At 31.9% G+C, this 16,272-nt stretch overlaps 1 protein-coding gene across 1 annotated transcript; it reads right to left on the minus strand.

The window, feature by feature from the left end:
* Positions 1 to 12,006: 12,006 nt before the first annotated feature.
* LOC105113545 (probable E3 ubiquitin-protein ligase BAH1-like 1) lies at positions 12,007 to 15,817 on the minus strand. Its single transcript, XM_011009755.1, has 6 exons — positions 15,340 to 15,817; positions 14,302 to 14,546; positions 13,932 to 14,186; positions 13,331 to 13,468; positions 12,606 to 12,664; positions 12,007 to 12,386 (listed from the first exon to the last, which is right to left on the minus strand). The coding sequence occupies exons 1-6, from the start codon at positions 15,497 to 15,499 to the stop codon at positions 12,281 to 12,283; spliced, it is 963 nt and encodes a 320-aa protein (XP_011008057.1). The 5' UTR covers positions 15,500 to 15,817; the 3' UTR covers positions 12,007 to 12,280.
* Between the last annotated feature and the right edge of the window lie 455 nt (positions 15,818 to 16,272).

The raw sequence follows: 16,272 nt of genomic DNA on the forward strand, positions 1-16,272 counted from the left end.
GTTGTAGGCCTATGTCTTACCTTTCCATCCATATAAAGTAGACCTAAATCGGAGATCTATAGCTCTATATATGACCCAATTACAGAATACCTATACTCATGAACTCAACTAGATTCAATAATTTTATTTCCTTCAATTTATTTTCAACATAAAAAAAGGTCAGAAAAAATATAGATTGGCAGGTCTATGGGCCAGCACATCTGGGATACTGCAATGAAAAGTCTAAAATAATTGCGTGCACACATGCTTTAAAAAGAAAAAAGTTAAAAAGAGCACAGATTGACGAATCTATGGCCCAACATGTCTGAGACACTGCAATTAAGAGCCTAGGATCACTGCACACACACAAGTGCAAAATGATGATATAAAACCTTGATAAAAATGCACTTTTAAGTACTAATCACAAATCAAATAATTCATATGCAAATCATTATCCATTTACTATTACTCTTCAAGATACAAAACATTGTTCGTGTGACATTTATATAATCTTCATTGCTTTGAATGATCATATGGGTCTTTTAATAAGTTATGTGTTATTCCAATTCTTGAAATTCATTTTCAACTTCTTTTGGTCCCCAATATCATTTTTTGAGAGACAAAAAAAGGCATGATGATAAAGCCAAATATGCCAGCCATTCTATTTTCGATGATGTGAGTTGAAAATGACATAGCTCTCGATTATAAAAGACTTGAATTCGCATTTTTGGATTGCTTAAATGAGAAGTTGAAATAGAAAATGAGTTTTTATATGTTGAAAAGGGATGATTATGAGATGCCATAACCGAAAAATGATATTGTTAAAAAGATATAAATAAAATAAATCTAACAACATCAAAATAGGTAATCAAATTTAAGCTACATGTGTTGTTCAAATATTCAAGATGTTTTTCTTTTTATTTTTTTCCTTGTTTTTTTTCTTTTCTCTACACAGTAAGTCTACAAACCAAATGTTAAGTGAAATTCTTATGGAAAACATATTTTGTATTTTTTGAAATATAGGAACTTTTTAAATTTGTTAACTTTTTTTTTCTTCTAAATATTGAAGAAAAATCAACTATTTTAAATACAGGATCTATGTCTTACAATTTAAGTCTATAGCTTGATACCAAGCAAAATTACTAGAAAACACATGAGGGACTCGTTAATAATTTTAAAATGATCCCTAAATTTTTTCAAACTTTTTTTGAACTTGTTTGGGATGTGTTTTGCTATACACTAAAATAATGACAAAGTAAAGCTAAAATGGAAAGTGGTAAAGCATGTTTGGCTTAAAATTAGAGACATTAACAATAGTTTAAGGCAATATTTGACAAACACGACTTAAAGTACAAAAAGGGACATTTTTCCTTGAACAAAAATAAGGTGTGCCAAACAGTTTCTTACGTTTGGGTTGAGCTTAAACCCAACATGATTTTTATAGGCCAGAAAATGGCTCAACATGCATTTTTTTTTATATGAACTTGGCCTAATCACACCGTACGCTGGATGATTAGTACTTAAAAGTGTATTTTTATCAAGGTTTTATATTTTTATTTTGCACTTTAAATATCAATGACTCTTTAACTAAAACATGTTTTATAATAACAAGTCTGATACCACACCGTACTTTTAATTTATGGTAAATGTTCATCCTAAATGCAGGTCTATCACATAAATGAAAAGATTGATTGATGAGTTGAAGTATTGAAATTGATAGGACAAAGAGAGGCCAGACTTAGAAAAAAGATGCTGTGTAGTCCAAACTAAAACACTATTCGGTAATTAGGTCATATCTAGAGTTGTAGATCTTAGATTTAGGTTTGCTTTATATAGATGGAAAGCTAACACATGGGCTTAAAACTTTCATATAAAGTTAAAATTCAATTCTGCTATTTAGAAGTTCAAATCTTAGTAATAATGTAGAAGTCCGAATATATCCTACAACCAATACACTGTTTAGTGTTTGACTTATATCTTGACTTCTAGAAGTCTAAAAAGCCTCATTTTTTTTCCTGAAAAGCCGAGATAATTTTCTAAAACTTTTATGTGGAAGTCTAGTTGAAATTTAGACATTATAATGACGTTGTATTTAGACAAGAAGATAAGGATTGTTACCGAGTCAAGATGTGGCCACCTACTTAATAATTAATCATCAAATCAATAGTTTTTAATTTGTCTTATAAAAGGAGGCATTTACCATGTATTTAGGCATCTTGTTTTCCAGATTAAGATCATGCTCTTGCTTTCTCTCTTTGTATTTTTGTAATGCTTAATTTTTTCTTTCATTAATATCTTGTTTATACCATTTATTTCCTTTCCTTTACTTAGTTAACTTTTATTTTATTTATGTTCTTATCTTGTTTATTTATATTTCCCTCTTTCATTATGTTTAGTTAAGTTTATTATCTCAAGGTGAAAAGGTTATACTAATGGTGTAAGAATAAGTATAGTGTAAACTCAATATGGAGTTTAATGTTTGATACTAACATGTTTTGTGTTTGTTATCTTGTTCACTTTTAATACTTTGCTTATTAAATGGTTAATCTAGATTTATGTTGTGTAACACTTGGTACAACAAATACTTGATACTTTTATAGCCCAACCGTATGGTATAACCGACACTTATGCTATGAAAGGAACTTAATTTGTTGTTAACATAATTATAATCATGAATGCCTGACAATATTTACAAGTATTAGCATTATTCGAATAAGATAACTAATGTAATCATGTTAACAATTTATAATCTGATTGGAACCTCCTTTATGTGTGGTTTCTAATTGAATAATAAGAGTTTGTACTATATTTGTTTGAAATACCATTAGTGAATTCTCTAAATTTGACATTTGTTGTTATCATTATTTAATCCTTATATTGATCTTCAATCTTGAAGTTCTCATCAACTTCTTCTTATTCTTCTGTTGTTGTTGTTGTTGTTGTTGTTACTATTGTTGCTGTTATTATTGTTGTATTATTATTATCTATAATTTATACATCGACCTCGGTCTTGTCGGGTTATTTATTATTTCAACATTCCTACACTTGGAAGAAGACATCAATCTTTTAGTCATGTCATTGGAGTCAAACTCAGTTACTTTGAATGGAGGCCTAATCTCTAATTAAGAAACCTAGTGTTAAGTTCTTCTTTTAAAGCAAAGAAAAAGAAGAAAATTTTGAATGGTTAACCATGTTGGATTTACATGTGAAGAATAGAACCTTACCTGGCTCGGGGGTATTTGCTAGTTGATAGCACTGCCATTATGGTGTGGTAATTGATAATAAAGGCATTGGTGGCTCACACAGTACAAGTGGTGGTGGAGAAATTGCTAGTGCAATGTCTAGTAGAGAGGAAGAAAGTATAGTGACAAGGTATTTTGGTTCGTTTTAATCTTGTATTGAGGGCAGTAAGCTGAAGAATAGAGGGATATTTTTTTTTCCTGTCATCTCTCCCTATTCTCTTCTCCTTTTGCTTCACCAAATTCCCCCTATTTATAGAGGATGATAAAGGGGCATACGGTCTTTCTCAAGCATGAATCTTGGCTATTGATTTGCTTATGAAAGATCGCATTCATTAGCCATAAGCCAACGACTTAGTACTGTCAAACCAAGTTGCAAGTCTGGCTAGGTTAGGGGATTTGGACTGGCATTGCAGTAGCTACAGGGTTGCAAATTGGTGGTGACAAAACAAAATTTGTAATCCAATGTTAGGGCTATAAGAGGGTGTATTTGTTATCTTATTTGGACAATGGGTGATTCATTGAATGCCTATGAAAATATGTTTCTCAATTAGCTTTTATAGTTCAGAAAAAGAAAACAATGAACAGTGCTAGATTACATCTTATTTGGCATTATTTTTTTAACTTGTCAATGACATCGTCTTTAACCAAAACATGTTATTTTAGTCAATATATATAAAAAACATATCATTTTATATAAATAAAATGACGCTATTTTTTGTTTTTAATTTAAATAAGGTTATAAATATCATCTTTTAATTTCAACACTCAATCATTCAATTTGTTCAATTAGATCCTTAATTGAGTTTTAATTTTAAGAATTAATTCAGTTTCACCTATTAAAAGTTTAAAAAACACACCTTGAATTAAACGTGTTTTTCAACATAGTCTCTGATCTTAGATATTTTTAATTTTGTTCTAGATTGACATTTAAACTTCTAATTTCTTTAATTTCACCATTTTTTTAAACCAAATTGGATCCCATAATTTACATACCTTTTATATAAAGATCGTTGATCTTAAATTTCTTCAATTTGACTTTTATTTGACTTCTAAACTTTAATTTGCTTATAGTTTTGTCTTTGATTTCACCCAATTGAACTTGAAAAAATTAAATCTGGTCCTTTAAAATTTTAATCTTCTCAATTAAGCTCAAATCAGGCTTGCAAACTATTTTTTTTTTACCCAATTAAGTCAATTAAAAAAATTATTTTGACCTATTAAGTCTAATGAAGTCCTCACACTTTAATTCTTTTTAATTTGATCCAAATTAAATCTTAAACTTAATTAAACCTTTAATAGGGCCTCTAGTTAAATCAAATTGGTGTATCAAAAGTCTAATTAAGTCTATAAACTTTATTTTTATGTAAATATATTTGATAATTATTTAATTTAATATTGAATCTGTATTGTCTTTTAATTTTAGTTTTTTTAAGGTACAATTATGCTTATAATTATTTTCAAAATCTCAGTTTGGTTCCTTACTGGGTTCAATGTTATGAACCCAATTGACAAACCCAAACACAATTTCTCATGCAACATTTGGTTATAACACTCGAGAAATTATGCAAAAGATATCATATGCATTAAATAAAAATCCTTTGTTAGGAAGTATTTAAGGTTGTTGAAGTAAGATGTTAATTGTTACTAATTTTAAAATATTTTTTTCTTGATTGTTAAATAGGTAATCAACCAAGTTTTGTTGAGGAATTCTTTGATGTTTGTATCTTTTTCTTCCCAAAATTCCTAAATATTCAAGAAATTATATTTATTTTTGGTTTGAATGTGGTTAAAATATGGGTGCATAAGTGTTTCTTATAAATCTATAAGGAAAAGTCAGTGCTAAACAAAGCCAAAACTACCCCTTAAATAACACATGATTAAATGTCTTCATTTTGATAGATGTTTGGTATATAATGAAATGGGTTGGTCTACATGGAAAGTAGGAAAGTATGGATCACAACACAACTAGAGTGAAGCATAATCAACAATATCATTTGTATAAGTGATTTAGTTTGATTGCAATCATTATCATAAAATTTGGTGTATAGAAATATAATTGTTAAGCTTACATATGCCTTTTGTATTGTATGTGGCCTTGGTATGTACAACACCTTCACATTATTCCAATACATGCATTGCCTATTTCTCTATAAAGAAAAACTATGTTTGGTAATAGGGAATTGCTTTTTTTTTTTTAATTTGAAAAGAACCAAATTGGTGTTTTTATAAGATTTTGATGTACTTGTATCCCATATCAATATCATAAAAAAGCATTAATGTAATGTTTAATTCAAATGGATTTTTCAAATTATAATACCAAACCATGCCATAGAATTATGCTTTATAGTAACTGTTAGAGATCTAGGCATGATGACGCGTTAACAAATACACACTACCTTGAATTCAACAGGCATCATATAACGGTTCATGCAAGCTATGGGTTCTTGGTTTGACATGAACATAGGGCTTGGATAATGAACTATCTAGGTTGGTACAAAACATGACATAATTGGCAATAGGGGCTGGAAATTAGACAAATAGATTGTGGTTTACAAATATAACAATGTAATGGATTGTTAAGATGGTTATGATCATGACTTTATAAGGGAAATGGGTGTCCAGATCATGAGGGCATGATTGCTAAACATGTAGGCATAATTGAGATTACTTATTAAGACACTAAGTTCATGGGTCATACCCAACCACTAAGTTCATGGGAACATATAAGAAAAAATACCCCACTACTTTCTAAAAAATAAGGATGATAGTTGTATACTTTATAACCTCTTATACTTGATTATAAATAGGCTTGAAAGGCCTTAACTGTGTAGTATGCAAGTTTTGTGCATAACACATATTGTGTGTTGTGTTTCCTTTGTTAAGATGATAATAAAGGTTAGAGATTTTCTTGAATATGTTGTGCACTATTTTATATTATTGCTTGTATTAATTCTGTTTATTTATAACAGGTTAAAGCATATAAACCTCATTGGGTGATCAAAATTTATAGCTATAGGTAAATGTGATGAAAAGTTGAAGAAAGACTTAGTCTAGTAGGACTAGACTGCTAAATAGAAGTTAGAATTTTGAGTGAAAAATTTATCCTTGTGACAATTGGTATCAGATGTGGTTGTTTTTGAGATTGTATAAGCTTAATTGGTTATGTGAAATAGCATGGAAGTAATTCGTGAAAGACTTGCTTAAATTGAAGGTTTGATTAGATCAATCGAAGAAGGTGAAAATCATTCTATTCTTGACAAGCTAAAGGAAACCATTAAAAGTGCTAAAAGGGTTGAGAGTTTGTACATCAATTTGGCATTATAGATGAGCCATAGATTAAATGTCATTGAGGAATCAATTGCCATCTTATAAAGAGCAATAACAAACACTCATGATGAGGTAAGTCATGATAAGCCTAAACTATCTAAACCAAAGCTTTCTGATATGGAGAGAAGTTTCAAGGAATTTGGAATTTTTTTATAGGATATGGAACAATACTTTAACAAGGATAAAATTAGGAGGAATTTGGAATTTTTCTATAGGATATGGAACAATACTTTAATAGCAATAAAATTATAGTGGTCAACCAAGTTAATATCATCACAATATATCTCATACGTGATGCCAAACTGAGATGGAAGATGAGGATAAGAAAGGACTTGAATGCTAGATGTCCTATGATTAAAACATGAGATCATCTTAAATAAGAACTAAAAGAGCAATTTTTACCAAAAAATACATCATGGATTGCGAGAGAGGAAGCTTAGACATGAGAAGTTAGTTTAAGAGTATGCTAAAAGCTTAAGTTCTTTAATTATCGATATCAAGAATATTTTTAAAAAAGACAAGCTCTTTAACTTCTTGATGGGTCTCCAACCTTAAACAAAAGATGAACTAAAAAGATAAAAGGTATAAGATTTATCTTCTGCTATTACAGCTAGTGATAGCTTGGTTGAAATCAAGGTTGTAACTAGATAAGACTGTGTTAACCTTCTCTAAATCAAGGATTATGGACAATGAGGCAAACAATAATAAGAATTTTAGTAGGGGTGCTGCATCAAAGTTTGCTAGGAATAAAGGTAATGTTTAGACATCAAGTGGACTAGGTAAAAATGATAGACCAATTTTAACTTGTTTTATTTTTAATGAGACACACTTTGCTAGGAAATGTTAAAAGAAGGAGAAGCTCAACGCCATTCTAGTTAAAAAAGGCAATGAGGATAAAAAAGTTGTCACACATGTAAATCCAATGTGTATATTAAACTATTTAGTGGATGAGTTGGGTGATTCAAATGAAGAATTTAAACTTATTGATAATGATTTAACATGAATTAATGCATTATGACAAGAGAAGTTGGGTGTTTTATGCTTTGATATCTATGAAATTCAAAGAAAACAATATGAATGTCAATATTATGCTGGATTCAGGTGCAACACATACTTTTATAATCGATAGATTAGTGGGAGAGTTGGGTTTACAACTAAGTAGTAGTCACACCACTATGAAGACAATGAATGTCAATGGGTAAAAGATAATCAACATGGTTTATAGTGTGTCGATTGTCCTGGATCTTTGAAAAAGAGAAACAAGATTTTTTGGTTATAAATCTAAATGATTTTAATGTAATTATTGGCACGGGTTTCTTAAGAAAGGCTAAGATGAGTCTTATGCCATATCTTGATGGTTTTATATTTACTAATAAAAATGATCCATATTTTGTTCAATGCTATAAAGCTTTGATGGAAAGTGGTAGTAAAAGGAAGAAAAGCTTGGTCTCAACTATTTCAATTGAAAAATTTTTATAAAAAAAAGGGAGAAGTGTTTTTTATAGTAATGGTAGATGAGAAACATGACATTTATGATGAGGAACCAAATGTCATTACACATGTTCTAGAATAATATATTGATGTAATGCCTATTGAGTTATCAAAAAAGCACTTACCTAAAAAAGCTATTGATCACCAAATTGAGTTGATTCCAGAATTAAAACCATCATCTCAACCCCCTTACCGAATGTCACCAATGAAATTGACAAAATTGAGGAAGTAATTAAGAGAGTTGATTGATGTTAGGTTTGTTAAAGATTCTTGTGATGCTTCGATTTTGTTCCAAAAAAAGATAGAGGAGAGTCTTCATATGTGTGTGGATTATAAGGCATTTAACTATAGGGTATTTTGCATATTAGCAAGTCAGAATTGTAGAAGGAGACAAGCGCAATATTATATGTGTAATGAGGTATGATGCATACAAATTCTTAGTTATGTCATCTGGTTTAACAAATGCCCCAACAACTTTTTATAATCTTATGAATGATGTATTGTATGATTATTTGGACAATTTTATTGTAGTCTACTTAGATGATATTGTATCTATAATAGAGGAATGAAAGATCATGTAATTTATCTTTTAAAAGTTCATAATAAATTTAGGGAACATAATTTGAATGTAAAAAAAGAGAAATACAAGTTTGTGAAATATGAAATTATGCTCTTAAAGCATTTAGTTAGGAAATGTCAAGTAGGAATGAATCATAAAAAATTTCAAGACATTATTAAATGGTTAATACCAAAAATAGTTTCAGAGTTGTGTTTATTTTTGAAACTTGCAAATTATTAGAAAAGGTTTATTGAGGACTATAGCAAGAAGACAACTCTTTTTGTATACATGTTGAAAAAGAACCAGAAATAAAAATGGTTAGTTACGTGCCAATAAGTTTTTAAAAAGTTAAAGACAATAGTGTCTTTTGCTCTAGTTTTAGGATTGCTCGATTTTGAAAAGCCATTGGAAGTGTACAATAATGCTTTGGATAGGGTTATTGAAGGAGTATTGATGTAAGAAGGACACTTGGTTGCATTCGAGAGTTAAAAACTAAATGATACCAAACAAATATATTCAACACATGAGAAAGAGATGAAAACAGTTTTGTGTTGCCTTGGTGTGTAGGGAATATACTGGTTAAGGCCATTGTTTGTTATGAAGACTGATAGTATGGCTAATACTTTTTTCTAAAACTTGAAAATTATCGTAACAACAAGCTTAATGGCAAGAGTTTTTGGTCGACTATGATTTTGTGTGGGGACACAAGTCGGGGGTACATAATCAAGTTGCAAATGCTTTTAGCAGGTATAAGCTATAATTTTTGCTCTTATACAGGTTAAGTCAGACATGTTAGAATGAATTCATCAAGATGTTGAGGATGACATAACTTACAAGAAGCTGGTTGACTTTGTTGGAGAAAGGAAAGTCTAAAGATATTAAGTGGAAAATGATCCCTTCTATGCAAAATAAGGTTGAATTTTTGTGGGAAACTGTGGAAGTACTTGATGTCGAAGATGCAAGACTTGTAGTGTGCTGGACATTTAGAAAGGGAAATAATACATGTTATTTTTCCCCAAACATATTGTTGGCCAAAAATGAAAGAGGAAGTTAAGCTTTATATAAGGACTTGTTTGGTATGTGACCAAAACAAGGTATTACGACCAAAAAAAAAAAAACCTTGGGTGTTAGTTTTAATAGACTTTATTGTGGGATTTCTGAAAGTTGATAGCATAAATACCATCATGGTTGTTATAGAAAAATTCTCTAAGTATGCAGTATTTATGGTTGCCCTGATAATGTGTATAATTAAGGTTGTTTCTAGGTTGTTCTATCAAAATATGGTGAAATATTTTGGAGTGCCTTATGATATTGTTAGTGATTGCGATATATAATTTGTAAACAAGTTATAGACAACATTATTCAACATGATAATGATAAGATTTAATTTTTCTACTGCCAATTATTTATAAATTGATGGGCAAATAAAAAGGATGAATACTTTGTTTAAAGAATATTTAAGACAGTACGTGACAATAATAAAGTGAAATTGGTTGGAATTATTGGATAGTACATAATTTTGCTACAATCTCTAAAAGTTCTCAACAACAAAAACAAGTCCATTTAAGTTAGTTTTGGGGATGCAACCTTAAACTCCTATAAAGATTGCTATGAGAAAATCTGGTGGGAAAAGTCTAGCTAAGTATAGGTATGCTATGAAAAGACATGAATTATTTGAGCAAACCCGAGATAGCTTGTGTGAAAAAAGAAAAGGGATGCTGAATTATAATGACTAGAAATGAAGACTACTAAAATTCAATGATGATACAAGGTGTTGCTTAAATTAACTTTATAAATCAAGAAGAAAATTATGAGGAAGTCAAAGCATTGATAGTTGATGCTGAGATATGATGGACCTTTTAAAATCATAAAAAAAATAAAGGTTATTGCTTATAGATTGAAGCTACTAAAAAGGCTAAAACTTCTTCAAGCTTTTTATGTAAGTTATTTGAGACCTTTCCATGAAGACCAAGAGGATCCAGAATGAAGTAAGTTACAACGAGCTCATTCAACGATTCACAAATAATTTGAAAATGATATTGTCAAGATTGTAGATCATTGTTGACTTAATCAACATAAAAAGAATAAACAAACTGAGTTTTTAGTAAAATGAAAGATAAACTTGGAAGCTTTGTGGGAGAAAAAAGACAAAGATTTATGATAATTCGAAGACAAAGTATATGAATACTTTACCTCTATTCCGATGAGGACATCATGCTTTTCTGGTGAGGGTGGTTTGTTAAAGATCCTGACATGAAGACACACCAATGAATGCACACTACCTAAAATTCAATAGCAAAGGGCAGTGCTAACTTTCCCAAACAAAAATAACGAACTTGGCAAGCAATGTTCCATAGTTCATGCTAGCCATGAGTTTTTGGCTTGACATGAATGTGGGGCTTGGGTAATAGGCTATGTAGATTGACACAAAACACAACATAACTAGTAATAAAGGCTGACAGTTAGACAAATAGGATTTGAGTTACAATTATAGTAGTGTAGTAGGTTATTATACACATTACAATTATGATTTCATGAGAAAAATAAGTGTCCTAGTCATATCTACTGAATATGAGGGCATGCCTAAAATTGTTTTTCAAGATACTAATATTATATGTCAAAACCATCTATTAACTTCATAGAAATATAAAGAAGAAAATAATTCTTTAAAAAAAAATATAGAAATAATAATTATATCTTTTTTAATTTTTTATATTTATTTATAAATAGGCTTGAAAAGCTTTTGCTATATAACATTCAAGTTTTGTGCATAATATATATTTTGTATTCTCTTCTTTGAGATAATAATAAAAATTAAAAATTTTATATATTGTGTAATATTTTATCTTGTTACTTGTGTTCCTTCCACTTGCGTATAACAAGAAAAAAAAAAAGTATTAGAGCCTTGGGTGAGTGAAATAGATAAACTCTAAGCGAAAATTATTTGAGAAAAGACTTATAGTCTAATAAGACTAGAGTGCCGCGTGGATACTGGAATTTTCAGCGAAAAATGTGTCCCTGTGACAGTAGCTTTACAACTTGTATCGGCCAAAAAACTGCCATAAATGCTCATTGGTGTCGCTAGACCGGTGAGGAAGGACGTTTGGTATCCTTGACTGAATGGGGCTGGTTATCTTACGAACCGGTTTCCTCATGATGGGCCTAATTGCGAGACCAGTAAAATTGTAGAGCCCCATCACACCCGAGCTTCAAGTGATATTACGTAATGTTGCAAATTATTTGCAGCCATAATTTGGAGTTGCCATACTGCCGCGGTTGGTGGAAGCTCAATTACCTCTCGATAATGAGCAGAATCATGCATGACCAAGATAGTCTACTGCATTATTTCATTAAAGAGGTGGGGAAAATTGCTAAAGCATGTTCGATTTCATCTGTTCTCTCAGTCTCTGAGGTTGTAAATCAATACATGCAACGTCACCATGTTCGTCTCAACACAAACCTATCCAAAAACTTGAAAGTTGAGCCTCCTTGCAGCAGCATTTGTACATCAAAAACCATAAAGGAAACTCTTCCTTGGTCAATAAATGCGTCAAACACAAATGCAATCCTGGCTGAAGGGACGGCGGACATTTAACACAATAACATTATGGGAAATGGGAAAATATTTATAGCATATTATCTAGGCCTAGATCAAATGACTACTAAGAGAAGAAATGCCTGACTAGACACCCACGAATTCCCGACACTGAGATTCCCAGTGCTCCTTCACCTGCCGAATCCTCTCTATCCTTTCTGTTTTTAGTCTCTGCTCCCAATACTCATGGCAACTGTTCCAACACGCCAGTGAAAGCAAGAAATCAGTTGCAGGTATATAAAATAGAAAACAAAGGAAGAATGGCAGTCCCTCCCCTTTTCTTCCCTTCCCGTTTCTCTGAAGTCCTCTTCCAGCCCCTCTTCATGCTCCTCCGAGTGAGGAAGTACATGAGATTACTAGAATCTTGAATATATTATAAACAAACAGATTTGTCAAGAAGAGAGAAGAATACCTTCTGCTTAATAAAATATTAAGCTCTTCTAAGTGTAGGGAACCTTCATAAACTCCAGTCTACAATAGCAAGAAGATGGTTAGAAAATCAGGAGTAACCAAAAAGGGAAAAGGAAAAAAAGAGAGAGAGAGAGAGACCACTAATAAAAGGAAATGGAAATGGCATACTACTATTGTAATTGACTGCAACATGCATCTTAAACTTTATGGTTTTCACTGAATCTCCCAGCATTACTCGCAATTCGACTTATTTTCCAATATTCTATGAAAGATGCGGCCTTGCTACATAGTGCCAACATGATGCCATCTAACTTCTATTACTCGTAAGTTAAGGACTAGACCAGAATCTATGATGAGCTCAACAATGAAAGGGGAGGCAAAAAAATCCTGCTCGTCAAGATATATTGTGCATGATGCCAACTCAAAAAACTGGGGAAGGAAATAGCTCAACCAGAATAGATAGCCTGGGTTTCCATCTACATCACAACGCCAGTGACAAAAACAAGGACCGAAGTGTGAATTCAGATGACCAATAGGCGATGGATTGTAGAAATGTTAGGCCAACCTTCAAGAACCTGTCTACTAGCACCAGTTTTCATTTTCTGAGTCTAATTTGCTAATTTCAAAAGGATCATTTAAAATCCTCTGAAAGCAAAATTGAGAAATGGTTAACGGGAATGATGCTTCACAGGAAATAATAAAGAGTGAAGATAATAATTAACTAACCTTCCGGCAAAGAGGACATTTTTCTTTAGGCTCTGCTGCCTTCAGTCCGTCGACAATGGTCACTGAAGCAGCAGAGCAAGCACACATAAGGCAGAAGATATGGCCACATGTTAGTGAAACTGGATCAAATACTGTATCCTGCCATCAATAGAGATATCAATCAATCTAAATCAGATACCGGTGATAAAGTTACGATGATAATAAAGTCAATGTGCATGCTGCAGATTCACTGTAAAAGGCTGGGTTCAAATAGGCCATATCTCCAAATTCACCACAGATTCACTGTCAGGTCAAAGGTAAGATTAGTATACGATACAACTTGTCCTTAATGATACACAGAACTAGAAAAGGAGATGCTGCAGTTAGTATATCAATCCATAAGGTATCTCATGAACAAATGATGTTTTTCAAAAACAGTCAACAAATAATACTAGCTTTGCTGCAGTCATTGTACATTAGAATTTTAGGCCTTCGAATCCAGTAGTGGATTTTTTGTCATTCGGTTCATCAAAGATTTGGGAGAGACATCAAATTTTAAGCAACTAATTACTGGTTATCATGTAGAACATGTTATATAGCAAAATGAAATCTAGGAACTTACCAAGCATATAGAACATGTCAAATCAATATCAATCTTGATGGAGTAAAAAAGCTCGCAAGAGAGTGATGGTTTGTCATCATCAAAATTTAGTGAGCACCCCTCGAATAAGGCAGGGACCTTGTTTGACTTGATCTTTGCCTCCGTTAGATTGATGTGAAAAGCCATGAGCTCACAAAGCCATGGGGAATGGAGGATCTCGATGTGCACACTTTGAGCTTTTGACTTGAAAGCCTGTCCTTGCTTGGAGTAATGGATCTGTAACCATACAGAGCAGATTTTTTGAAGCTCGATAACCCGAAATAGATATCACATCACACATTATCAGAATTAAGTACTGGTATCCCAATCATCTTATTTGAGATAAAGATACCTTGTCGTATTTCTTTAGTATTTTTCGAACTGCAACAGCATTGATCAGTGCATAGGTAACCAGATCCTTGCCTTCTTGAATAAAGGCAACATGTTTTTTCTGCAACTTGCCTTTGAACCACATGAAGTATTTTCGAAAGCCAGAAGCCAGGTGAAGCTCAAGCAATTTCTGGGCTCGTTCATTGAAGCAACCAACTACCGCTGACATTTCCTTGAGAAGGGAAGGGAAAAAGGTACCATCGCACACTACAAGTGAATTTAAGTTAGAGAAGGAATAACAGATAGCAAGAAACAACCTATCCAAAGACAAAAAGAGAAAGAAAATCACTATAATAAATAACATAGGATTCCACTTCATGAAGAAGTATGAAATAAATTTTCTTTATGTCTTGCATCTAACTGCAATGACTATAACAGATCAGAATTCTGGTGTTAGACATCATATGTTGTATTTTAAAGATTGATCATCAGAAATTTGAGAAACGAGTTTTTACCATGTAAAAAGCTTCAAGACTCACTCACCTTCTTGTGCACAAAACATTCAAGAAATCATAGAAGGCAAAGATGAAAATCTAACAAGGAGTTGGAAAGTAAACAACAGAGTTATTAATCTGCTTCCATTGGAGGAAAAAGAAGAAGAAGAAGAAGAAGAAGCAGGTTGATTTAGTCTCTAACATCACCATCTCAGTCCTAACTCCTAATCTTTAGCAGAATCAGCAATTGAGAAGTGATTTTCTCCAACCTGCCGTTAAGTACCATTCATGAAAACTCATTGGAGGTTTCTCCAACATTTGAAGAAGGGGGAAAAAAAAAAAACCAATGAGAACAGCACTCTGATAAGAATATTACGAAACAAATACTGGAAAACCTCACATTCTTCTGTAAATTCAGACAAATCAACCCGCTATAAGATACCATCATACAATAAAAAGGAATAGCACAAGAACCAAGAGCCATGAAACTAATTACATCCCTTTAAAGTACCCACTAGATCAGATAAAAAATAAAAACAAGAGTCACGTCCAATAGAATTAAGCACCAGAACAATGGTGAGGACAGGATTGGCCATCATGCTCCTGGTGCAATTCAAAGTCTTCCCTACACTTCTTTAATATCTTTTTGAGCTTTTTGAAATCAACCGCAGGTAGTTGATTCTCCTTTCCTAGGATGTACTCCTGATATTTCTTGCAAAACTTCATGTTTTTTCTATCATGAACACTCCAAAGTTAGCCTGTCGTTTTGATCTTTCTAATCAATTCTCATGTCACAAAAATACTAGCAGAAAGGAATTAAGAATGCTCTATGTTGCTTTGTTTTTCATCCAATGGGAAGGAAGGGGAAGACGCTACTCTCCCTGTCTCTATCGCTGGGTGCTCAACGGTTTGGAGTGCTTAGAGACGTACATCTAAGACTACCTGAGGAGATGACCGAGCGAAATAGTCAATTTCTTGGATATTACGAATCTTTTCCGCCAAACCTCATATCCATCATTTACTAGTTGTTTTTTACAAGAGATTTCTCTTTTTAATACCCATATTCGACACATCACCTGCCTCATGGAGTATTGTTACCTTCTTCTTCTTTGTCTTCTTTTCTTCCTTAAAAAAATAAAAAATAAATCCAAAACTTGTAAGTGAAGCAGTGACTGTTTCAAAATAATAAAGGATTTTTGCTTGAAAATGAAATAAAAAGTATTTAATGAGATGATAATAAGAGGATTGATTTTTACAACAAGTTAACAAAACATAAACTCTTTCATGTCGCATCATATGATTATATTACATGTAGTAACAATTTTTGACACTTAGGTTTTTTTTTTAAAAAAATCTAAATTGTTTGGATCAACTTAATGTATCACAACTAATTTTTAGATTTATTGAACATCTTATAAACTTATAATTTATTGGCAAGGTATTGTAAAAATGACTGACATAAAAAAAAAAATCCCGAAGCAAAAAAGGAACAAACAAGT

This window comes from Populus euphratica, unplaced genomic scaffold (genome assembly GCF_000495115.2).
Source record: "Populus euphratica unplaced genomic scaffold, PopEup_1.0 scaffold423.1, whole genome shotgun sequence".
Lineage (NCBI taxonomy): Eukaryota > Viridiplantae > Streptophyta > Magnoliopsida > Malpighiales > Salicaceae > Populus > Populus euphratica.